The sequence below is a fragment of the Python bivittatus genome, unplaced genomic scaffold (genome assembly GCF_059951505.1).
Source record: "Python bivittatus isolate LINGU-HERP-01145 unplaced genomic scaffold, Pbiv_v1 ctg000180_np1212, whole genome shotgun sequence".
Classification (NCBI taxonomy): Eukaryota; Metazoa; Chordata; class Lepidosauria; order Squamata; family Pythonidae; genus Python; species Python bivittatus.
In genome coordinates this window covers 3,648,174-3,664,654 of record NW_028277047.1, presented here as the reverse complement: position 1 = coordinate 3,664,654, position 16,481 = coordinate 3,648,174, and the positions used below count along the sequence as shown (strand labels likewise).

The 16,481-nt window shown below is 49.0% G+C and overlaps 1 protein-coding gene across 2 annotated transcripts; it reads left to right on the top strand.

Moving 5' to 3' along the window:
- The first annotated feature begins 261 nt into the window (after window positions 1–261).
- Window positions 262–16,296, top strand: PPOX (protoporphyrinogen oxidase). 2 transcript variants are annotated; one of them, XM_007426128.3, is made up of 13 exons: window positions 262–333; window positions 1,606–1,699; window positions 2,631–2,765; window positions 3,600–3,715; window positions 4,003–4,135; window positions 7,995–8,139; window positions 9,861–10,051; window positions 10,471–10,531; window positions 10,922–11,040; window positions 11,849–11,962; window positions 13,941–14,090; window positions 15,374–15,416; window positions 15,919–16,296. In XM_007426128.3, the coding sequence occupies exons 2-13, from the start codon at window positions 1,613–1,615 to the stop codon at window positions 16,053–16,055; spliced, it is 1,431 nt and encodes a 476-aa protein (XP_007426190.2). In that variant the 5' UTR covers window positions 262–333; window positions 1,606–1,612; the 3' UTR covers window positions 16,056–16,296. The 2 variants fall into 2 exon arrangements, with proteins under 2 accessions (XP_007426190.2, XP_025021123.2); XM_025165355.2 differs by lacking the exon at window positions 262–333 and adding an exon at window positions 348–371.
- The last annotated feature ends 185 nt before the right edge of the window (window positions 16,297–16,481 follow it).

Sequence of the window (16,481 nt, the reverse complement as noted above, 5' to 3'; positions counted from 1 at the left end):
ACCATCGCCAGAAAGTGAAACTCTCGTCCTCTTTAACTCTCTGTCAGGTTAGAGGTAGGAGCTGTAATACGACGGATCTCATCGATGGGCTTTGAAATGCAATTTAGGACTATTTTGATGATGAACCTATAAAATTCCACGCCGGCTCCATCAAGACGAAGGCACCGCCCACTCCCCGGCCACGCCCCTCCGCGTTCGATTGGAGGCGATTGGCCCAATCCGAGAGGATGTACGTCATCGCCATTTCGACCAATCCCGGCGGGGAGGGAGGAGCTCGAATCAGCTGCGCTGGGGGACTGAAAACCCAAGTTCGTTCGGCGTGGGAACAACGCGGTGAGGGGCTGCTGAGATCCCGGGTCATCGTTCTGGTCGTATGAATGCACCCGGGAGTTGGAGAAGGCGGGGTTTTGGCGCAGGAGAGATCAGCGGCGGCAAAATTGGGCTCAGGAGAGAGAGGAAGGCGGGCTGGGGAGGAGTGGGAAGTGGCCGGGAGAGTCGAAAGGCAGATAAAGCGGGCGTTCATCCGAGAGGACCAAGGTCTGGCATCCCCTGCGGAGAGAGGAGGAATAAATTCAGGATCGGCGCAGGGCGAGGATGCGTGCACCCGAAAGCTTAGCAGATTAACGCCTTCCGAGGAAAGACCCGTGAGGAGGGAGAGGCTTAGGGCTTTCGGGGGCGAAACGGGCTCCTAGTAAAATAAGGGGCAGGTGCTCATCCTAATGATAAGAGATGGGGGGAAATACTTAATTAAAAACAGTGCAGGAAGAGGAGCCTAATGCTCCAACTTGATCAGCTTCCGATCTGTTCGCTCAACTTCTTTCTTTCTTTCATTTAATTTTCTGGAAGCCACCGGGGAGACTAATTTTAGACCAACGGCTCGGCCTGACTTGCCTCTCTGGGTTATCGTGTCAGAGGAGAAACAGGGAAAACCAAAACGTGCTTAACAGATCAGTTAAAAGAACCAGTAGCCCAAACCATGGCTAGTTTTAAACTGGGTTAGTTCTATGGGCCTTGTGTTTTGGGGAAGCATCCCGCTGGCTTTGTTTGTGATTCCCTTCTATTACCCAAACCCAGAAGGTGGTTTAACTTGTGCTCCCCAGGTGAATCATGTTTTGCAAACTTAAGCCACCTTCTTTATACTACAGTGTAATACAGCATCGTACAGTATTGCAACCTAGTTGTGACCGATGCCTGTACAGGTAGTCCTTGCTTAACGACCAGTTGTTTAGTGACTGTTCGAAGTTACAGCGGTGCTAAAAAGTGACTTACGACCAGTCCTTGCAGTGATAGCGTCCCTGCGGTCACGTGATCAAAATTTGGGCGCCTGGCCACCAACTCACACTTACGACGGTTGCATTGTCCCAGGGTCACATGATCGCCATTTGCAACCTTCCCAGGGGGCTTCTGACAAGCAAAGTCAATGGGAGAAGCTAGTTTTGCTTAACAACTGTGTATTTGCTTAACGACCACCACAAAAAAGGTTGTAAAATCAGGTCCAATTCGCTTAACAACCACCCAGCTCAATTTTATGGTCCCTCTTGTGGTCATTAAGCGAGGACTACCTGGATTTACTCCTATCCTTTATCCCATCCTCTCCCCTTTCAGATTCCCAATGCAACCGAGGGTAGCTGTCCTTGGCGGAGGAGTGAGCGGTCTCGCGGCTTGCTATTACCTCGCCAGAAGCACGCTAGCGTCTAAGGTGAGAGCTTGCCCAATGGATCGCGTGATCCTGAAGCCCTATTCCTCTCCTTTTTGAGTTAAACCAAACACGTGGGAATTTGCTAACGGCTTAAAAAATTAAACAAGCCGCCTGGGCGTGGCTCTTATTCTGCATCGTTCCTTTCTCCTGTTTTCACTTCCTCCGTTAATACAGAGGATGCCAAATTAAGTTTCCTCCTTGGGTTGTTTTCCCCCGTGGAACTGAGAAAGTTTTGCTCGGATTTATCTATCTATCTATCTATCTATCTATCTATCTGTCTGTCTGTCTGTCTGTCTGTCTGTCTGTCAGTCAGTCAGTCAATCCCATTTATATGGCCGCCCCTCTCACAAAAAGTGAGGCATACCACAACCCAATAAAACAATAAATATATAAGCAATCATGGCATAAAACCATGATATAATAATGATAAAAAACTATAAAAACAGACCTAAAACAGAAAAGGAAAATAGGTGAAGGGGTGTTAATAGTAGAGCCAACTCACGAATTCTATTTTTTGTTGTTGTTATTCTTTTTTAAAAAATGTATTTCTAGTTTTGCTTTCTATTGGCATGTTCAGCCACGGTCCTGATGGAAATTAGATGGGGAACAGAGGCTATTAAAACAACTCGCAACCCCCCTGGTTTCGATTGGACCAAATCAAGTCCTGTTTGTCTCATCTTCTTTCTCTCTCTCTTTTTCTCTCTCTCTTTCTCTTTCTCTCTTTCTCTTCCTCTTCCTCTCTCTTTCTCTTTCTCTCTTCCTCTTCCTCTCTTTCTCTTTCTCTTTCTCTTTCTCTCTCTCTTTCTCTCTCTCTCTTTCTCTCTCTCTCTTTCTCTTTCCCTTTCTCTCTTTCTCTCTCTCTCTTTCTCATTCTCCCTTTCTCTCTCTCTCTTTCTCTTCTTCTTTCTCTTCCTCTTCCCCTTCTGTCCAGGTCATCCTTTTGGAAGGCAGCCCCCGGCTGGGGGGTTGGATTCATTCTACCCAGACGGAGGATGGGGCTGTTTTCGAACACGGCCCAAGAGGGATCCGACCCGCTGGAGCTGTAGGAAAAAACACGCTTCTTATGGTATGTTTTGGGGGGAGGATGAACAAGCCGGGGGAGCGAAATGCCATTCCAGAGACCTACTTAGATGAATGAAACCTATGGATCAGAGAAGCACCAGGGATCAACTGTCGAAAAATGGGCAGCAAGAACCGGAGAGAAATAATGTTATTTATTTGAATATGTAGAGCCTCGGTTGGTACTAGCCACAATGCATCAAGAAGAGTAAAATAAGAGATTTAGCTTATTTAACGGTGGGCTGCTTTGCCCCCTCGTGCTGCAATGAAATTGGCCAAGGAAATAATGGGTTTGGTTTGGACTCGGCAAACCCAGCCAATTGGGCTTTTTAAAATGATTGATTGATTGATTGATTGATTGATTATTAAATTTGTATGCCGCCCATCTCCCCCAGAGGGTGACTCTGGGCAGCTTCCCGTTAAAAACCAAGACAATAAAACAATAAAAATATAAATACCCCGGACGAAAACAGAAACCACACATCTATAAAAGCCATAGAGATTGTCCAGCTTGGTTCCGTAAGCCACGGTTTAAGGGTGGGAACCGAATCGGGGCTGGCAGCGGAGGGCCCAACGCTCCTCGTCCTGAAAAGTGGCTTTTTATTCCCGAACCCCCCCTTGGCAAAACAGGAATCTTGCAAAGGCAGGGCCAGAAGGTTTCAATCCACAAGTGCCTTCTTCTTTTCTTCTCCCCTAAAACGGCGCTTTTTAATTCCACCGATGGGGGTTGCGAGAGGTGGGGGGACAGCGGCCGGAATAATCCGACTTTGGGCGATGGGTGGCTTTCGACGGAAGGACCCGTCGCCGGTTGGAGGGCAATGATGCTGTGATTCTTCGCCAGGTCTCGGAGCTTGGACTCGAAGCTGACGTTCTTCCCGTTCCTGGAGACCACCCGGCCTCGAAAAATCGCTACCTCTACGTCGGGGGGACCCTCCACAAACTCCCTTCCGGCATTAGGTACGTGGGGATGGCTTCGTCTCTTGGACTCTCTTCATCTCTTGGACTCTCCTTTTCTTTTTTTTTTTATGGATGTTTTATGCCTTGATATCTATTTCTGGTTTTAATCTTCTGGGTGCGTCGCCCAGAGTTTCCCCATGGGGGGGAGATGGGTGGAGGAGAAATTTAATAAATAAATAAATGAGGTGCGTTCCCGTTCCCTAAAATCCAGTGATCGCTTTTGCAAGGGGAGGGGAGATCCATCCTTGTTCACGGGCCCTAACGAGAATATTTCTTCTTTTCCCTAGTGGCGTCTTCCGGACCATTGCTCCGTTCTCCCGACCTCTCATCTGGAGTGGGTTGAAGGACCTGGTGGCCCCCCGTGGCACCGCGCCGGACGAGACCGTTCACGCCTTCGTGGCCCGCCGCTGTGGCCAGGAGGTGCGTCCTTGTTTTTTGAGCTGGGTCCTTTTATTTGTGGGAGGTTTTGAGAAAGCTGAGGAAACCTGAGACGGACACGTGTAAAGGGAGAAGAAGAAAGAACTCTGAGAGAGAGAGAGAAAAGGGCAAGGGAGGGAAAAAAGGAAAAGAGAGATAGAAAAAAGGAAAAAGATACAAAGAAGCAGCTTCTAATTTCCTTTGTAGCAGTTATAAGTACAATTATAAATTTACTTCTTACTCTGTGGCTACAGCATAACTCTCTTCTTTCTATAATTCAGTGTTTCTCAGTCTTGGCTGCTTGAAGATGGGTGAACTTCAACTCCCAGAATTCCCCAGCCAGCACGGCTGGCTGGGGAATTCTGGGAGTTGAAGTCCACCCATCTTCAAGCATGGCTGGCTGGGGGATTCTGGGAGTTGAAGCCCACCCATCTTCAAGCATGGCTGGCTGGGGGATTCTGGGAGTTGAAGCCCACCCATCTTCAAGCATGGCTGGCTGGGGGATTCTGGGAGTTGAAGCCCACCCATCTTCAAGCATGGCTGGCTGGGGGATTCTGGGAGTTGAAGCCCACCCATCTTCAAGCATGGCTGGCTGGGGGATTCTGGGAGTTGAAGCCCACCCATCTTCAAGCATGGCTGGCTGGGGGATTCTGGGAGTTGAAGCCCACCCATCTTCAAGCATGGCTGGCTGGGGGATTCTGGGAGTTGAAGCCCACCCATCTTCAAGCATGGCTGGCTGGGGGATTCTGGGAGTTGAAGCCCACCCATCTTCAAGCATGGCTGGCTGGGGGATTCTGGGAGTTGAAGCTCACCCATCTTCAAGCATGGCTGGCTGGGGGATTCTGGGAGTTGAAGCCCACCCATCTTCAAGCATGGCTGGCTGGGGGATTCTGGGAGTTGAAGCCCACCCATCTTCAAGCATGGCTGGCTGGGGGATTCTGGGAGTTGAAGCCCACCCATCTTCAAGCAGCCCAGATTGAGAAACCCTGCAATAATCTAGTCTGTCTTATCCTCAAAACCATAAATCATACATTCATTTTTTTCTATTTCATGCAAAAAGCCTATCAGTCAGCAAGAAACATAGATATTGTCTTTTCTCTGATCAAAGAAGTCAATCTGGCCATCTCAGCAAGTTCCATCACCTTCCCCAACTCTCTCCATGATGGTGGGTAGCGGCCAGGAGGTATTTCCGTGAGCCAGGAAGCCCTTCGTAAAAACCAACCCCCCCATCTCTTGTCTTAAGAGATCAGCGTATTTCGCACTCAGCCCCTAGCTCTGCTCTTCTGCCTTTCAGCCTCTGCTTCGCACGCAGAAATGAACCCTCCTTCCAGGAGAAAATTCACCCGCTAAGTGTCCGCGTGGCCCTTCATCTTAAAAACACAGGGAAGAAAAAAAACACAGGGAAGCTTTGTCCCTCGCCAGAAAAAGGGAGCACTTTTAAAGATGGTCCACGTTGCCTTCCTGTGGCTGTGCCTTTAAAAGCAACCCCTGCATGCAGAAAGCTAGGGCGTCAGGGTCTTTGGGTCAAGGCTCAATTGGCCGAGCTGTGCAAAGCAGAAGAGCAGAACTGGGGGGGAAATGTGGCGATGCTGAAACCAGTTTTTCAAAAAGCGGGTGACCTTACATTTTGCTAAAACTGGTCTTTGAAAGGTGGGGAAAAGGAAAGAAAATAGGGTGGGGAAGGAGTCATTCTGCCTTATCAGCTCCATGCAGAGGGAGCTTCTCTTCAATTAATCTTCCCTTTCGTGGGGCTTCAGAAATGTGACGGGGACTGTTGGCCGGTAGAGCGAGAGGAAAACCGGGACAGCCAATATAATAATCATATTATTTATGAAATGAATATGTTGCCAGCAATTCTAGAAGATGTAAAACCCTTTTTACAAGCCATCCTGCCTCCTCCTTTGATCTCTCTCCCAAACTCCAGCCTTAGACACGTCAAGCTTAAATTCATTTATTGAAAATGGGAATCGTGGCGTGTTAGGAGAGACTTAGGAACCCCATTGCGTTTTTTTAATTGTTTCTTTTGGAAAAGCTCTTAAAATCTCTGCAGGCTATAAGGCCCAGAGAATTGTGATGACTGGGGTGATGGGAATGACGAAAAATCATTGAAAAATGTTCCCCGGTCCCAGTCTTAGGGCTGGCTAGCAAGACCTCTGGCTTTGATGACCCCAAATCCTGTGTTTTCTCTTTTCATTTTTTTTTGTTTAATTTTTAATAGAATCATGACATCGCTAACATCTATAGATGAATGATATTTAACATTGATATTGCAACGATTAGTCTATGATAGGATAGGGTATAAAGGGTTTATTAAAAGGCTAAAGAACCAAAGGATTTAGAACAGCTCATTTTCTGCACGGCTGAGTGCGACGGTAGCAATGGAACATCATAATAAAAACCGATCATCCTAAAATGACGTAGAAACGTAAGGCCTGTAGATAGAGAATTGACCAAATTTGAGGTAAAATCAAGGATCAAGAGAGCCATAGGGGCAAATGTCTCAAAACGACCTGGAAAAAAAGATGATGCCATATTGTACCGATAACAGAGCAATACTTAGCAACATTCAACAAGTCGATTCGACTTTGTGATCCTGCAAAGATTCAACAATTCTACAATTCCTTCATAATTCCAGTAGTAGGTTCTTCCACTCAGCAAAGTAGATTCTACTTTTAAATCTACTTTGGGATTTCTACTAAGCAATATTTAGCCACATTCAACCAAGTAGATTCGACTTTGTGATTCTGCAAAGATTCGACTTTGCAATTCTGCAAAGATTCGACGATTCGACTTTGCGATTCTGCAAAGATTCGACTTTGTGATTCTACAATTCCTTTGTAATTCCAGTAGTAGTTTCTTCCACTCAGCAAAGTAGATTCTACTTTTAAATCTACTTTGGGATTTCTACTAAGCAATACTTAGCCACATTCAACCAAGTAGATTCGACTTTGGGATTCTGCAAAGATTTGACTTTGCGATTCTGCAATTCCTTCGTAATTCCAGTAGTAGGTTCTTCCACTCAGCAAAGTAGCTTCTACTTTTAAATCTACTTTGGGATTTCTACTAAGCAATATTTAGCCACATTCAACCAAGTAGATTCGACTTTGTGATTCTGCAAAGATTCGACTTTGCAATTCTGCAAAGATTCGACGATTCGACTTTGCGATTCTGCAAAGATTCGACTTTGTGATTCTACAATTCCTTTGTAATTCCAGTAGTAGTTTCTTCCACTCAGCAAAGTAGATTCTACTTTTAAATCTACTTTGGGATTTCTACTAAGCAATACTTAGCCACATTCAACCAAGTAGATTCGACTTTGCGATTCTGCAAAGATTCGACTTTGCGATTCTGCAAAGATTCGACTTTGTGATTGTATAATTCCTTCGTAATTCCAGTAGTAGGTTCTTCCACTCAGCAAAGTAGATTCTACTTTTAAATCTACTTTGGGATTTCTACTAAGCAATATTTAGCCACATTCAACCAAGTAGATTCGACTTTGTGATTCTGCAAAGATTCGACTTTGCAATTCTGCAAAGATTCGACGATTCGACTTTGCGATTCTGCAAAGATTCGACTTTGTGATTCTACAATTCCTTTGTAATTCCAGTAGTAGTTTCTTCCACTCAGCAAAGTAGATTCTACTTTTAAATCTACTTTGGGATTTCTACTAAGCAATACTTAGCCACATTCAACCAAGTAGATTCGACTTTGGGATTCTGCAAAGATTTGACTTTGCGATTCTGCAATTCCTTCGTAATTCCAGTAGTAGGTTCTTCCACTCAGCAAAGTAGCTTCTACTTTTAAATCTACGTTGGGATTTCTACTGTACGTTCTCTAATCATCACATGTTTTCTCCTTTCAGGTGGCTGACGTAGCCATCGACAGCCTCTGCCGTGGGGTCTTCGCGGGGGACTGCCGTGCCCTGAGCGTCCGTTCCTGTTTCCCAGCGTTGTTCCTTGCTGAACAAAAGTGCAGATCGGTTATTCTGGGCATGGCCCTGGCGAAATGTGAGGCTTAAAAAAAATAATGATCAAAACCATCAGAGGATCAGCCGAATGTATGAAATACATAAAATAAAGTTGGAGGTGGACAGCCTTAATAACTAGGCCGGGGAGAGAGATTCTTAGGGTTGTACCTTTATGGGTTTTTTGTAGAATGATACGACCTTGAAGGGAGTTTAGAGATCATCTTCTGCCTGACGCAGGAAGCTGTGTTAGTCACGTATCTTTTGCACAGAGTATTGTGCAAAAGCTTTTCAGATCCTCTGAAAGAGCCAGGCAGAGAATAGCAGACGGGGAGGGGTCTTTGAGGTCATCTACACCAGCCCCCTGCCCGGTGCAGGATCTCACATAGTAGAAGTGGGATTGTATTCTAGGTGAAAAGCTTATTTTCAGTGGAGCTGAAGTGTATTTATAGAGAGACGGAGAAGGCGACGTTCAGGAGTCACTGGAAAAAGGGAAACTTCCACGTCATAAGAGTTTATTCCAACCTTATCAAGGCTTCAAAGTTCAACAACGTAATTGCTTGATATCGATTCAGTCTATGTCTTGAGGCTTTGGAGGCATAGTGAATTATCAGGTTTAATGAGGGTAAAAAAATAACTCTGTGTGCCACTCTAGTTCGTTAGGAGAGAGATTTGAGTTCTGTGGAAGCCATGGTTTGGAATTAGCCATAGCTAAACAAACCATAGCTTGGTATGTGTGAGCCAAGTCTGGGATTGAGTTCACACATGGCGTCATGTTGTAACGTGGCTGGTTTGATTCTGGCTGACTACGTTGTACCATCCCTGCTTTCGCTGCTTAGAGCCATGATTTATGGCTTAGGATGTTGGCTTAAGGAAGCAGTTCAGCCCCACTTAGCAAAATATGCCAGTCCAGTGATTGTGCGTTGGCTGTTTGGGGGTTGAAAGAGGGGCCGAGCTGGTGGGGTTTCTCCTCCACCAGCAGGGTGCCAGCCTACCCAGGGGTGCCAACCTACCAAGGGGTGCCAACCCTGCCAAGCAGGGTGCCAGCCTACCAAGGGGTGCCAACCCTGCCAAGTAGGGTGCCAGCCTACCAAGGGGTGCCAGCCCTGCCAAGCAGGGTGCCAACCAAGGGGTGCCAGCCAAGGGGTGCCAACCCTGCCAATCAGGGTGCCAGCCTAGCAAAGGGTGCCAGCCCTGCCAAGCAGGGTGCCATCCTACCAAGGGGTGCCAGCCCTGCCAATCAGGGTGCCAACCTACCAAGGGGTGCCAGCCCTGCCAATCAGGGTGCCAACCAAGGGGTGCCAGCCAAGGGGTGCCAATCCTGCCAATCAGGGTGCCAACCTACCAAGGGGTGCCAGCCCTGCCAAGCAGGGTGCCATCCTACCAAGGGATGCCAGCCCTACCAAGCAGGGTGCCAACCTACCAAGGGGTGCCAGCCAAGGGGTGCCAACCCTGCCAATCAGGGTGCCAACCTACCAAGGGGTGCCAGCCAAGGGGTGCCAACCCTGCCAATCAGGGTGCCAACCTACCAAGGGGTGCCAACCCTGCCAAGCAGGGTGCCAACCTACCAAGGGGTGCCAGCCAAGGGGTGCCAACCCTGCCAATCAGGGTGCCAACCTACCAAGGGGTGCCAACCCTGCCAAGCAGGGTGCCAACCTACCAATATTAAACAGTCTGGCGGAGAAGGAGGTGGTGTTGTGGGCCACACGTAACTAGGCTTGGCAAACAGGAAATGTTCCCAGCCTTTGCTCTCTTCCCCACCAGCAAAAAAGTCTCCGGTGGACTGCCGGCTGATCCGCCAGGCCCAGGAAGGCCGCTGGAGCCAGTGGTCCCTGCGTGGCGGGCTGCAGACCCTCCCAGAAGCCTTGGCGGCTTTCTCGAGACAGCGAGGGGTGGAGATCCATTGCAACGCCCTTGTGAAGCGGCTGGAGAGAACCGCCTCTGGTTCCTGGCAGGTGCGGGGTAGGACCCAAGGGGCAGTCAGGGGCCTCGGGGGCATCTTCCCCCAGTTTCCCCCCCTCCTGAGCTAAGTTCTCCTCCTTCCGGTCTTTCCATGGAGGTAGAGTTGTCCAGGGGGGATGTTAAGCTGAATGTTACGAAGATTGGCCTAGTTTCCCCCACTTTGGAGTCCCCGGATAATGAAATTTGTGCAGGGTAGTTTCATCTGCTAGCAGATGGAATGTTCCTCTCTATCAATATTTAAAAAAAACCCAAAACCCTGCCCTTAGAAATGTAGCTTCTCAGGCTTGGCTGGTGAGAGGCTTGCTTTCTAGCTTCGGGGAATATAGCATGGGAGCAGTCTGAAGGGGGACCAGCAACACGCAGGTTGACTTGGCAGGATAATGTTAGAGCGGAGGGTGTTTTATTCCCTTAGATTGCGCTGCAGGATGGCACCGTGGAGGCAGATCATGTGATCAGCGCTTTGCCAGCCAAAGGTAGGAGGAATCCTTCCTGGCAGGGCGATTTTAGTTGGGGTACTGAAGTGTGTGTCTCTCATTCACACATACACACACACACAGGAAATAGTACCCCAACTTAAGATGAAGAAACCTTACCCAGTTGATTTTTTTGGTGCAACCCTGAGGACTAGAAACTTGCGAGGGCCAATCCCGAAAGGGACGCCTGTGGCTTTTCTCCACCCGTAAATTCCCGCGGCTCAGGTCTTTAAGCATCAATCCTGAAACAGCCCAAACGCTACCCCGCTTGCTCGAAAGGGAGGCCCCGTGTTTGTCCGCTGCTGGATTTTGTTGTGCACCTCCCTGGGTTTGGGGGATACGGGGACTCGCTTCCTCCGGAAAAGACCCCCAGCCCCTTTCTCCTCTCAGCTCTGGCCGCGTTGCTCCCCGCCGGATCCGAGCCCCTTATCCGAGACCTCTCGGGCGTCCAAGCTGTTTCCGTGGCGGTGGTGAACCTCCAGTACGAAAACGCCCAGCTTCCCGTCACGGTAAGTTTCCGTTTAGCGTGATTCAAAGAACCGACGAAGCGGAGAGAGCGCGACCCAGAAATCTCACCCTTTTCCCGCAGGGGGGATTGGCCCGGCCCCAGGCAAAGACCCAGGCCGGTTTGCAAAGGAGTAATCAAAGCTGGGGGGAGACTCGCCGGTGCAATTTCTGGATGCCCCCCCCAAGCTGGGGAAGACCCCGCATTTGGCAGCTAACCAAACCCGCCGGGTTACTTTTCCGCATGTTGGGAAAGTAACGAGCAAGGAAAATAAAAGAACCCAAATTTTGAGCTTTTCACTTTTCGTGGCCAGTCCATTCCCTATTTCTAAGGTGGCCATTCAGCCTGCGGCACCTTTTCCAAGTCAGGGTGCATTTTGCCCTTTTCCACTTCTGGGGAGAAAGTCTGTCCTGGCCCCCCTCCGATCCAAGAATTTGCGTTTTCCCCGCAAAATTGGCCTTTTCTGTTATTCCGAGCCGGCGGAGGTCGGAATCGGCTTTCGAGGGGGTGGCACGGGGTATTGGAGGTTGAGCAGTGGGCGAAATTGTTGAATTGGCATGGTGTAGGGTGTTGGATTGACACCCAGGAGATTCAGGGAAAAACTCCCCGGGGGGGCCAGTCACTCGCTCAGCCCGGCCTACCTCCCAGGGTTGTTGTAGTGGGGGAAAATAGGAGCCGTGCTCCGTATGCTGCCTTGAGCTCCGGAAAGAAACCTGGAACGTGATTCCTCTCCTCCTTTGTTAACTCCTTTCAGGATCTTCCCAACCCCACCGGAGTATTTCAGATTTTGCTTTTTTCTCCTATTCCCATAGGGGTTCGGCCACTTGGTGCCCTCGTTCGAGGACCGTCCCCTGCTGGGCATCGTTTACGACTCGGTGGCGTTTCCCGAACAGGATGGCCGCCAAGGCTGTGCCACTCGCCTGACGGTACGAGGCACGGGCGTTGGGCACTTTTCGTTTCTCCGCTCCTTCCCGCCGGGTTTTCTGTGCGCCATGCGGGTGCCTTGAAAGTTTCGGGGCGGCTGCGTGTGGCTGAGGTGATCTCGCTCTTGCTGGAATTGGGACCGATTTACTTTCCCCCCATAAAGTGCGGGGAGAGAAAGATAAGACAGGATGGTTCCTATAGGAGACCCCATCTTGATCTTGTAGCGCTAGACCACTGTTTCTCCACCTTGGCAACTTTAAGATTGTGGACTTCAACTCCCAGAATTCCCCAGCCAGCGCGCTTTAAGGCGTGTGGACTTCAGCTCCCAGAATTCCCCAGCCAGCGCGCTTTAAGGCGTGTGGACTTCAGCTCCCAGAATTCCCCAGCCAGCGCGCTTTAAGGCGTGTGGACTTCAGCTCCCAGAATTCCCCAGCCAGCGCGCTTTAAGGCGTGTGGACTACAGCTCCCAGAATTCCCCAGCCAGCGCGCTTTAAGGCGTGTGGACTTCAGCTCCCAGAATTCCCCAGCCAGCGCGCTTTAAGGCGTGTGGACTTCAGCTCCCAGAATTCCCCAGCCAGCGCGCTTTAAGGCGTGTGGACTTCAGCTCCCAGAATTCCCCAGCCAGCGCGCTTTAAGGCGTGTGGACTACAGCTCCCAGAATTCCCCAGCCAGCGCGCTTTAAGGCGTGTGGACTTCAGCTCCCAGAATTCCCCAGCCAGCGCGCTTTAAGGCGTGTGGACTTCAGCTCCCAGAATTCCCCAGCCAGCGCGCTTTAAGGCGTGTGGACTTCAGCTCCCAGAATTCCCCAGCCAGCGTGCTTTGAGGCGTGTGGACTTCAGCTCCCAGAATTCCCCAGCCAGTGTGCTTTAAGGTGTGTGGCCAGCAAGGGGAATTCTGGGAGTTGGAAGTCCACAGCAAGGCTGGCTGGGGAATTCTGGGAATTGAAGTCCACCCATCTTAAAGTTGCCAAGGTGGAGAAACCCTGTGCTAGACGCACACTGCAAAAGTTCTTTTTCTCAACAGAATCCAAATTCAAACCCACCCAAGGAAACCGCAGAGCGATCGTCCGATCGATCTGGAAATCGCTGAACAAGCCTTAATGGCCCGATTAAAGTGTCATCTTTTGCTCAAAACCCTGGCAACAGTGATTTTAAGGGGGAAAAAAGTCCTTTAAGACAGAGAAAGTTGAGGAGAAGGCTTTAGATCAGTGTTGTCCAAACTTGGCCACTTTAAGATGAGTGGACTTCAACTCCCAGAATTCCCCAGCCAGCCATGCTGTGGACTTCAACTCCCAGAATTGCTGGCTGGGGAATTCTGGGAGTTGAAGTCCACTCATCTTAAAGTGGCCAAGTTTGGACAACACTGCTTTAGATCTTTCTCTTTGTAAGGTTTCCAGACCCAAAGCGAATGGGAAAACTTTTCTAGATAGACGCGGCAAATTCCAAAGACTCTGTTGCTCGAGAAAAAGCATTTCTGGGCCAAAAGGCAGAACGTTTTGACTTTTCATCCCTTGCTTTATAGATGCATCCTTTTTTTTTTTCAATCTAGAATTTATGGAGAAGCTTTTCTTTGCAATTTTGCTCGGGTGGGCCTTAAACCTCAAGAAGACGGTCTCTGCTTGATCGCGGGGGTCTTGCGGAACACAGCTTCTGATCGCTGGCTCCCTTTTCCTGTTTGCTGGGGGGGGTCCTTTCTGGCCGGGGGGCTGCGAGACCACCCGGAGAAATGAATCTAGAAAATAGCTCAACTTTCCACCAGCTGACCAATTCCAGGCTCATCAAGAACAAAAACGATTAAAACTAAAAGCAGCCGCCAGTGCCAAATTGCAAAAACAGAGGCTTCGTGCGTATTGTGGAATTCTTCCATCATTTAAAAAAAAATTGCTGGAGTTCATAAAGCTTCCAGTTTGGGAAACCTGGAAGGGAAGGTGTTGCTAGCCGGACCTGCTATAAAGCTATTTTTATGTCCCCCTGATTACAGGTGATGATGGGTGGCGCGTGGTTTACATCCAACCTTGGTGACCCAGACACGGTTCCTCACACTGAGTTGCTGAGCCGAGCTCAGGAGGCTGTCAGGCAGCACCTTGGAATCGCTACGGAGCCTGCTCGCTCCATTGTTAAAGTACATAAGGTATGCAGGGCAGAAATCTTCATAACTTCCCTTAAGCTATTCTTCCCTTTTCAGCTGCTATTCGCACCATGGCCACTAGGTGGCAGCGCTCACCTTCTCTTTGGTGTTTCTCAACCTGGATACCTTTAAGGTATGGCACTTCAACTCCCAGAATTCCATGGGAGAATTCATGCTGGCTGGGGAACTCTGGGAGTTGAAGTCCACATACCTTAAAAGTTCCGAGGTTGAGAAACACTGTCTTAAACTTTTCCTTTTTCGCGGTTTTTTTTCCTCTTTAGGGGACAATGTTTGAGGAACGTTTTTTGTGTGTCCTTTAGGGACACCCAAGTAGATGATTTCCTGCTGGCCATTGGCTAAGAAATTGGGCCCCAGCATCATGACACTAGCAAGCTGCAAGGAAGTGGGCTGTGGTCATGGCAGAAGTTTGGATCGTTATATTATTATTAATATTAATATTAAATTATTATTTATTAATTTAATGATTTAATTTAATAATTTAATTTAATTTATTATTTTTATTATTAAATAAAATATTATTATTAAATAATATATTAATATTATTGTTTATTTATTTAAATTGATTGGCTGCCCAGGAAATTTATTGGCAATAAATTAAATGGATTAATTTGGCTGCCCAAGTGGGCAGGGAGGGGAGGGTATATAAGTATATCTGAAATATGAAAAGGAGCAATAGGAACGTGATCTGGAGGCAAACAGGCGATGAATTACAGGAAGGAGAAGAGCGAGGTGCAGTTTAGTTGCAGGGCTTAAATGTCCCGTCAACGCATTGCTAAGAAAGCTGATTCTCGGAGATCCATAAATGAAACGAAAAGGGCCTTGCTGGTGACTCTAGTTGGGTTTAACCCTCTGGACCCAGCTCGCTTTTTTAAAAAATATTTCTTTTATTAGAGTTTTACAGTACAGTTAAGCATCAAAGTATAAAAAAATGGGGAGAAAAATAAGGAAAAGAGAAAAGAAACAGGAAAAAAGAAAAGAAGGGAACAAAAGAAAGAAAACTTAGAATTCTGACTTCCACCCTTCTCCCTTTGGAATACATTTCTTTATCATATTTATATAGCCGCCCGTCTCACGCAAGGTAATTGCCATCTTAGTTTCTCCCCTTCCTCTGTAACCCTTCCCAATCCCCAAATCCGTCAATCGTCTGTTCAGCCTTCTCTTCTTTCCGCCCAAAGTCCCTCGAAGGCTTCCAGTCTTTTTAAAAATCTATCATTTTTTTCCCCTGACCGACCCGGCTAACTTCATGAACTTTTCCTTCTGGCTAGGCTTGCATCCCCCAGTACACGCTCGGCCACTGGAAACACATCGGTAAGTTTCTGGCTCTTCCGCCCGACGGAGCCCGCTGGGAAACCGGGAAAGGACCGGGCAGGGGGGCAGGATTTGCCGTCGCTTGGCGTTCCCCAGTGCCAGCTTCCTCCGTGGGTTTTCGGATGGGGATCAAGTAGATTCTAAAACTGGAGAGCTGGTAGCTTTCTGTCACTTTCGGTCCCCGCTGATCTTGCTTTTCTTCGTGACGCGGATTTGGCTGTCAACGTCATCGTTCGTCTGATGGGGTGCCCGGCCTGGGGAGCTTCCTAAGCGAAGGGGGGACTCGAACTCGGGCCTCCCGGCTCCTCGTCCAGCTCCTTAACCGCTGCCCCATTCTAGCTGTGCCCCGTTTTTATTTTGCGCCAACCCCAAAGGCCCCGAGCCATCTCTGGAAGCCAACGGCTGGCGGAGGCTTTGCAGCTTCGCAGAAGGGCCGGAAGCCGAGGGAGGGGCCCACAGTTGCCGACCTGCCTTGGCCCAACCAGTCTTCCTTCTTTTACAGAAAGCGCTGCCTCCTACTTGAAACAGCAGAATCTGCCCCTTAGCCTGGTGGGGGCTTCCTACGCCGGCGTCTCCGTCAGCGAGTGCATCTTCAGCGCCCAGATGGCGGTGGCGCGGCTCGCGGGCAGCGTCTCCTGAGGACGAGCCGAGGGATGGGATCTGGGCTCCCAGGATCCAGCCGCTCTCGTTCGCTGACTTCCTGATCCTTTGGGGGGGGCGGTGGGCTGAGCCAAGTGGGAAAGGCTGGGGAAAAGGCAGCGTATTCCAGCCCGGCGGTGGGTTGCAGCCCCCCTCTGCACACCCCAATTCCCCACCCCTCTCCAAGATCGTCCCTCGCCTGTGCAGAGGCGGCCTCTATTAAAAGCCTCCGATCCAGGTGCCAAGTTTGCTTTTCTTCTAAAAAGAAAAAAAATCAATCAATCAATTAACTCAGAGCGCCCTGAGGATTGTAAAAGGCACCCCTCGTTTTTGAGCCCTCGGGGGTCCCGGCTCAGCACATTTTAATCAGGAGCAGCTTAAACAGAGGGGAGAATTCAAAAAATCATTGCCTTGGTGCAGAGGGAT

What these genes read in the sequence shown, in the direction of transcription:
- PPOX (XM_007426128.3), top strand. Translation starts at nt 1,613, where the DNA reads ATGCAACCGAGGGTAGCTGTCCTTGGCGGAGGAGTGAGCGGTCTCGCG. An exon ending in GAAAAAACACGCTTCTTATG is followed by an intron (nt 2,766 to 3,599) that starts GTATGTTTTGGG and finishes ATTCTTCGCCAG; the next exon opens with GTCTCGGAGCTTGGACTCGA. An exon ending in CCGCCTCTGGTTCCTGGCAG is followed by an intron (nt 10,052 to 10,470) that starts GTGCGGGGTAGG and finishes TTATTCCCTTAG; the next exon opens with ATTGCGCTGCAGGATGGCAC.